At 34.9% G+C, this 7,922-nt stretch overlaps 2 protein-coding genes across 2 annotated transcripts; one reads left to right on the top strand and one right to left on the bottom strand.

Annotated features, from left to right (window-relative positions):
• The first annotated feature begins 410 nt into the window (after window positions 1–410).
• Window positions 411–3,807, top strand: LOC127244241 (uncharacterized). Its single transcript, XM_051264684.1, has 7 exons — window positions 411–626; window positions 1,776–1,873; window positions 2,352–2,403; window positions 2,501–2,627; window positions 2,702–2,998; window positions 3,087–3,176; window positions 3,255–3,807. Exons 2-7 carry the CDS (start codon window positions 1,813–1,815, stop codon window positions 3,456–3,458), a joined length of 831 nt encoding a protein of 276 aa, XP_051120641.1. The 5' UTR covers window positions 411–626; window positions 1,776–1,812; the 3' UTR covers window positions 3,459–3,807.
• A 1,941-nt stretch (window positions 3,808–5,748) lies between these two features.
• On the bottom strand, window positions 5,749–7,922 carry LOC127244169 (F-box/kelch-repeat protein At5g60570). Its single transcript, XM_051264573.1, has one exon. The coding sequence runs from the start codon at window positions 7,150–7,152 to the stop codon at window positions 5,980–5,982; it is 1,173 nt and encodes a 390-aa protein (XP_051120530.1). The 5' UTR covers window positions 7,153–7,922; the 3' UTR covers window positions 5,749–5,979.

The raw sequence follows: 7,922 nt of genomic DNA, 5'->3' as shown, positions 1-7,922 counted from the left end.
TCACAGAAAAAACAACATAACTCAAACTCATCACAAAATTCAAATAAAAATCAAACTTAAACTCAAATTCCCCAAAACCCCTCTAAAGAAACACGTCTCAATTGTCATCTCTTTATTAACTGAATTGAAAATAGTTAATTATGGTACATTAATTACCTATACTACTATCAATTTGTAGAATATTATAATTAATTTATTGATATTTAAATAAATTATTTTTTAATTTAATTTAATTTTTTTTTAACCATCTATTTCAAACAACATTTTTAACTATAGATAGTATAAAAATTATCATTTCCTTGTAATCCAATTTAATTTTTTCTATTGTACTTCAAAAAAAAAATTTGTTTGTGTGGGGCAGTTTGAAGGATACGATAACAAATAGTTCCTCATTAATTAGCGACGGATTTTCTCTACACATTACTATTTTTATTTTTATTATTTTTGTAGGAGGGAATTTGCGACGATTTGTAATGCCTCCCAGCCAAAATTAAAAACGAAACCGCGAACAGTCGACTTCATACCGATTTTGCTCTCAGCGGCGATTTCGAGGTATTGGAGGCGGCAACAGTGGTTCCGTCGAGCGCGGTGGTTCCATTCATTTTCACCGATTGGATTTTGCTAGGGTAAGTTCATCGCCGGCGGCGTATTGGATGTTTTCGTTGTTTTAGTTATGGTTGTTGTCGCTGAATGTTATCTAGCATTTTCGATGTTTGTGGTTGTGGTGCTAAAATCCTTTCCTTGTATCTCCGGCGTATTTCATTGTTGTTTGGTGGAGAAAAGTTTTTATTAAAGATAAAAACTACAAAATATGTAATCGTGATTTCTAGTCCTAAGGCTGATTCTATGTGTTGTTCTTTCATTGTATTATGGACAAGAGGGAGGTTCTCAACCAGTTTATTGCATTGCAATTTTTCATTGATTTGTCCATTTATGTGTCCTTGAACATTCTGGAGAAAGGCAGGAAAAAAACAAAAGAATGGTTTCACTTGCCCAACATTGTTTAATTTTCAGTTAGCTTAGAGGTTCCTCGAAATATATTCTTTTTTATTTCGCAATTATTTCATGCACTGAGGATGATATTAGTTTTTTTTTTTTTAGAATATTTGTGAAATTTGGGAGTTCATATCCCTATTCTATTGTAAGCAAATGAACTACAGTATTCATAAGGTACTGAATAATTACATTATCTTGAGTATAGCCAAATTACCTATCCTTCATGTCTTAGGGCATAGTGAATATGCATTGATTGAATATAAGCAGAGTTTGTGTTTTCGAATAGATTTTGGTGTGAACATGGTATATATGTATATATATATATATCTATAGTCTACTTTCCTGGGGATTTCATTCTATATAATTTCCTACCTATGAAATTCTTGAGTTTTTTAAGATAATCTAGAATATCAACATACATAGTTTGCTTGGTCTTTAATTTAGAACATAATGGTTTTCTTTAGAATGTATTTGATTTGACTCTAAGATGGATTTTATTTATAAGGAGTAATCTTGTTTTAGAGTTTTATACTCATTTTGTTTGCTTCATTTAAAATCTTATCTTAGGTGCACCTAGTTTAGTTTATAGTACATGTTTTTATGAATTTGTAGTATGTGTTGTGTGGATTACAATGTGCTGTCAGTGTCGACTTTGTTAATCTTTCTATTTTTTGCTGTATTTATAATTTATATTTAGTATATTTTATTCCCTTAAAACACAAATAAGGGCATTTGTAGATACTAACTGAATGGTGTGACTGCTGATGCAAATGTCTCAGGATTGTGATTTTTAGGAGACAGAGGCGCGTCTCTACAATGGCTAGATCAAAGAGAGAGGGCTGTAAGGTTGTACCATCCCATCCGACCAAAGATTCGGGTACTTCAAACAAACCTTAAAAAAAATTACATAGATATATGCATCGTGATATAACTTCTCTCGTGCATGTGCATTATACTTTAGATTCACTAAGGGTGTGTTTGTTTGGGGGTTTGGATTTTGAGTTGGGATTTAAATAGTAAAAATTTTGAATTTGAATAGTTGTATGATGTGATATAAATAAATGTTGATGTGATATAAATAAATGTTGATGTGATGTTTTAAATGTAAAATTAATTTTTAGTATAATATAAAAAATGAAAAATAGATGTTTGATTTGATATTTTTGGGGGAAAATTTTTGGATGAATAGAAAGATTTTGTTAAAATCCTTCAACCGAACAAACCCTAAGTTCACAGTCGCCGGCAGCTGATGCCGGGACCACAAATACAGAAGCTCATTGTAAGTATCAAATATAATCAATGACTCAGATTGGTATTAATTCAATGATGAAGTATATGTTCTACTTTATTTATAGCACCGTCTACTGTTGTGGGACAATCGTCCATCAGGATCCTGAAAGAAGGGAGGTTTGGCTTGTATTCTAAATTCTTTGCATAAATTCTATTTTTTTTTCAAAAAATATTTATTAAAAGTAAAGTCGTTCTAATCCTTGCAATATTTCAGCATTTTGTGGCCCCGAGATGCCTCCAGTAAACTCGGCAGAGTCTTTCGCTCCAATGTTCACCCGGATGGGATCACATGGAAGAAGGTTCCGGAAGCCACCAAGGAGTGCTACTGGCAGGAGTTAAAGGTTAGTAGGCATACTTTTTAAAAATATTAATAGGTTAGTTTATTAACGTATATACATCTGATATTGCAATGTAGAAGTACATCACTTGGGACCCTTCGGTAGAAGGGAAAGTGAGGCATCAATTCCATTTGAAGGTGCAGGAAGCCTACAATAGATGGTTGTACGATATTAGAGGGGGCCGAGTTAAGAAGGGGGAGGATCAGATCAATAAGACGGTCCTAGCTGAGTGGCGGAGATTTTGGGCTTCTGATGACGCAAAGAGAAAGTCCGAAATAGCCAAAAAGAATAGGCGTCGAGGGGATCCAACTGCACCTGCTGAGTCTACGCATACCGGCGGATCCCGATCATTCTTGGAGACATCGGAAAAGCTAGTAAGTAATCACTTACTCTTTTTTTTTTTTTTTTATAATTAACATACGATCAAATTTAATTAATGATTTTATTTGTCTTTCTATGAAGGGTTTAAATAAGGTTGAAAAATATATATGGGCTCACACTAAAGACCATAATATGGAAAACTACATCAACCCGCGAGCGACCCAAGTTGCTGTAAGTCATTTTCAAATAGCAAGACTAAAGCATGATATGATGCTTATAATCGATCTTCCAATAAATTAATCATTTCAGGAGGATTTGAATGCCATAGAAGAAGAGCTGACTCAGCAACGCGCCACCGGATATGATCGGGATGAGGTGTTTCTTACGCTAGTACCCCGTGATAAGAAGAATCGTATTTTTGGATTAGGGTCATTAGTTGGGACAGTTCCTCCTCAACGATCATCTATCAATAGCGATGATCATGCCGTGGATTTATCTAAAGTTGATGAGTGATTGAAGAAGTTGGAGAACGACGTCGAAAGGGTCCATGGTCGCCTGGATGATATGGACCAGCGTATGATCGATTTGGATTTCCGACAGCAGTCCATCATGGACCAGAACTTGACGATCCTGCAAGAGCTCCGGCAAATTCGAAGAGGCGATATTCAGAAATGTGACTCTGATGATTCTGATGGTGGCGGTGGTTCGGTATTGTGATTTATCGCTACTTTTTTTATGATATTACTTGATAACTTTTGCATATATATTATAGATTGATGGGCGTATTTTATGCATTAGGATGATAATTTGGTGCGAATGAGTTGAAAGTTAAAGCATGCATTTTGTTTTTGTTACATATCATCAATGGTTTTGTTTTTTAGTTTCAATTTTATAGTTGCTTTCGTTTAGTTTGTGTTAGTTGGATGATTTACTAATGGATATTAAAATAGATTGTGGTTTGAAATTGATTTGAAACGAATTTGAGTTATTGTTTAAATAATATTTAATGTAATATTTTGTGAAAAAAATAGTATATTTATATTGAAAATTGTACCGAGTGAATAATGTTGGTTTCAATTTGAAATCGGAGTAAATTTTTAGTTTTGGAAAATTTTAATTGCAAATTTCCCCACTAATTAGGGGTGGAAAAATATGATTATCGGAAAAAATATCAAAATTACTAAAATTTTGGCATAAAAAGAAATTGATATCCTATATCGTAGACGCGGAGGATTTAGAAATGGTATAATAAGTAAATAATTATCCTATAATAAAATAATTTTGAATTAAAATTAAGATAATTAATTATTTTAATTAAAATTTAAAAAAATTATAAATTAATTTTTTTTAAATAATATTAAAATATATAACTCTTTTTTAAAAAAGAAAAGTCACAAAATTTGCCGACATACGGAAATAAAAAAGGATACACAGTAAGTAGGACAACGAGAGTATTTTGATATTTAAATATTCGATGTATTTGTATATACCAATAATTCAATATATTAATACCGAAACTATTGTTTAATTTGCTATTTGGTATGAAACCAAATTTGTAGGTTTAGTTAGTACAATATTTATTATTATTATTGTTATTATTATTATTGTAAGACAAGCTAGTTAAAGCAAAATTTTAGGTTTTCATAGAGTACAGGTTTAGAGTAAGACAATGAAATCATTTTGAAAGAGAGACTTGGAAAACTCACTCTAGACAAAGTTTTCGGTTCACAATAAAAATACATTATCTTACTTAAAAAAAAAATATTATATCAAAATACTATTTAATTAAAATTTAAACTCAAACAAGTTTTTCAAATATTATACAACCACACATTAAATATGTTTGCTAAACCTTCATAGAAATTATTCCATAAGTTCGTTTTACAATATGTGGAATTTACTTTTTAATACATTAAACTCCTCCTCACAATAGTTTCTTACATACTAAATAAATAATACAATTAAAACTCTTTATTTAGTTATGAAAAAATAATAATAAAAGAAATATATTGCCATTAACTATTATCCTAACAACCCAAGTTATATGGTACACAACCATATCTCATTCTCCGTTTATATAATTAAAAAAACATCACATCAAATACATACATATTCTCATTCAAAATATAACATAATCATCCATAACTTTTTATTATTTTCAAAATATTCTAAAACTTCATAAATCTCTGTCTAGAGTAGAATTCACATAATGAGAGACACATTCGTCCAACTCTAAGTCACTCCACCATCCTTCATATTCACTTGCACCAAAACTACACCTACACCTCTCTTTAGGTATGTTTCTAATTTTGTTCCGGGGCGTGCACTATCCTACAATTTTTTATTTTTTTTCTATACAACATCGTATCCAAAACCTATTTTTCATTTAAAATACTATACTATATCAAAAACCGATTTTTTATTTGAAATAGTTCATCCAACACTTGCACATCTCAGCGAATATTAACTTTATACTATCCACAGAACCAACACAAAAAACTTACCAAAACATATCTAAATACACTAGGTATTTAAACAAGCATGCTACCCAAGAATATTTGCAAAAAGAAAATCAAGAGGGCGGACGAGGAAATTTCACTTTTTACACCCAAGAATTCGAGCATCTAGCCTAGTCTAAGAGATGGCGCCGATATTCAGTAAATACCACAAAAGACCAGCACCAAAAATCGTAATCCTAATTATTCATATCCATTTTTCACTTCACAAAACATCACAACACAAATACATAATACATACATACATAGAAACACAGCTTATGTTTTCCCGGCATTTTGCAAAGGTATGAAATTGAATCCAGCAGCCCTAAACATCCCATAAGCAAAACAAACAAGATGCAAGACTGATACACGATAGAAAAAGAAACGCTTTATGCCAACATTTCGAGAAAAAAGAAAAAAACAAACAAACAGATGATCCCAAGTTTCCAGCAATTATCAATTTGGTTAAATAAAAAGAGCAGAAACAAAATAACAACGGCAGAGAATTCACCTGTTCGTAACAGCTTTGATTTTCTTCAACAATCCATAATAGCACAATTGTAGACAAAGACGCCGGCATGTTCCTTCAATCCAAGAACTTCCCAGTTCAAAGTCCCGTCCCTAACCCCTGATTTCGGGTTCCAGGTGTTCAACACGATGGCTTCACCTTCGGGCCCTCTTTGACCGCCCACAACCAGAAGTGATTTCAAGCACGATTTGAAAGCAAGACCCCAACCATTGGACAGATCAGCCCTAACCGGGAGCCGTCCCAATTCAACCCACGAATTGTCCTCCTTGTTATACTTCTTCACCATGTTAGTTGAATATCCAACAGCATAAAGTTCATTGTCCACGACTGCCACGAGCGGAGGCGCCTGTGCGGCTAGGTTGACATTGGGATACATGCCCTCGATCTTCCTCCACTTTCTTGTCTTGAGATCGAACTCCTCCCCGCACGTCAATGATTCATTCGGACTGCTCATCCCTCCAATCACATAAAATTTCTCATCCATGAAAAACCCCGAGCACAATCTTCGCGGGGTGTGCATGCTGGGAATTGTTTCCCACTTCCCTGTCCAAGAATCGTAGAGCTCTGCAGATTTCAACACGTTCCCGTTCTTGTCGCTGCCCCCGGCAACAATGGCAACCGGACCAAGACTGCCCGATGCAAAAAGACAACGGGGACAGTTCATTCCCTCGCACTTAACCCAATCACGAGAAGCCATGCTGTACTTCCAAATAGCAAATTCAAATAATTCGCGCCCGAAAACCAGTAATTCGCTCCCTACGGCCAACGACTCCTTGTCCGCGCAGTTGAAACAGTCGTCACAAGGAATCTTGGGCAGTTTCATCCACTTCTTCTTAAGAGGATCGAACGCCTCCCATCCTCTCGGATCACAAACCATGAAAACCCACTGCTCCACAATCCCCATCTGCCTTCTCAGCTCCTTCAAATATCCGCTCTTGATCAGCATATGGAACCTTGTGTTCAAGCACGACAAAGAAGCATAATCCGATTTCGATGCACGAGCTAGGCATGTCAACGCAATGTCGTCAAGCAAACCAGGGATATAAGAATCGCTTGAAACAAGTATCCGGCGATCGCCATTAGCTTCCCCTCTAGATGTCATCTGAACTTGGGAATCCATCCTATGCCCGATAATCGAATACAACATAAACTTCTCCAATTCAGGGCTTTTAAAAACCATGATATGATATCACTTTCAATTATATATACAAACAAACACCAAAGAGCTTACCAATCAATTGAATCCCTAATTCAGAATAACACAACATATCTCAAAAATCAATTTCTCCTCTTCTTCTACATCAACTATGTTCATCAATTCCACCAATCCACACCACAATCACCCGACTCTAATCGACGATTTTTCACTATTTCTAACAGACCAGATTATATTTCCCCAACGCAATCAAATCAACCTTTATTGAAGCTTCCGATTGCACCAACTACACCAAAATTAATCTCACCGCAGGAAAAAAAAGCAGAAATCGATTCCACCAAGGATTCAATCTACCCACCGATATCAGGAAAACCTCATTAACCGCATCAAACTGATTTTTTTTTTTCAGACTTGGTCAGGAAACCGAAAGAAATATTCAATACAGTACATAAAATCACTTATCTTATCGGCGGAAGAACACGAACCGCTACGACGGTAGATTCACCGATTCCGATCCAAACCAAAGATTCGGATGCTCATCGATTATCTAGAGATAAAACCGCGTCGTGTCATCCCGTCAATCATCAAAGTCGTGATAAATCCCTAGCCTTGCCCAGGAAAGAACCGATACGCATACACATATTTGTGTGTGGATAGCTTCGAATCGTGAATCAATTACCCTGTGCGAAAGATTCAGAGCCAGCGAGCATCGCCGCCAGAGACAGGTGGAGAGAGAGAGAGAGAGAGAAAGAGAGAGAGAGAACAGGAGTTCTACAAATAGAAGATTATTTGCA

The sequence above is a fragment of the Andrographis paniculata genome, unplaced genomic scaffold (assembly GCF_009805555.1).
Source record: "Andrographis paniculata isolate CXL003 unplaced genomic scaffold, ASM980555v1 Contig9END, whole genome shotgun sequence".
In the NCBI taxonomy this organism is placed as follows: Eukaryota; Viridiplantae; Streptophyta; class Magnoliopsida; order Lamiales; family Acanthaceae; genus Andrographis; species Andrographis paniculata.
Note: the sequence above shows the minus strand (reverse complement) of the source record. Positions and strands in the feature narration are given on the sequence as shown.

Coding starts and splice junctions, on each gene's coding strand:
- LOC127244169 (XM_051264573.1), bottom strand. CDS start 7,152: ATGGTTTTTAAAAGCCCTGAATTGGAGAAGTTTATGTTGTATTCGATT.
- LOC127244241 (XM_051264684.1), top strand. CDS start 1,813: ATGGCTAGATCAAAGAGAGAGGGCTGTAAGGTTGTACCATCCCATCCG. Junction 2,628..2,701: donor GCTACTGGCAGGAGTTAAAG/GTTAGTAGGCAT, acceptor ATTGCAATGTAG/AAGTACATCACTTGGGACCC. Junction 2,999..3,086: donor TGGAGACATCGGAAAAGCTA/GTAAGTAATCAC, acceptor CTTTCTATGAAG/GGTTTAAATAAGGTTGAAAA.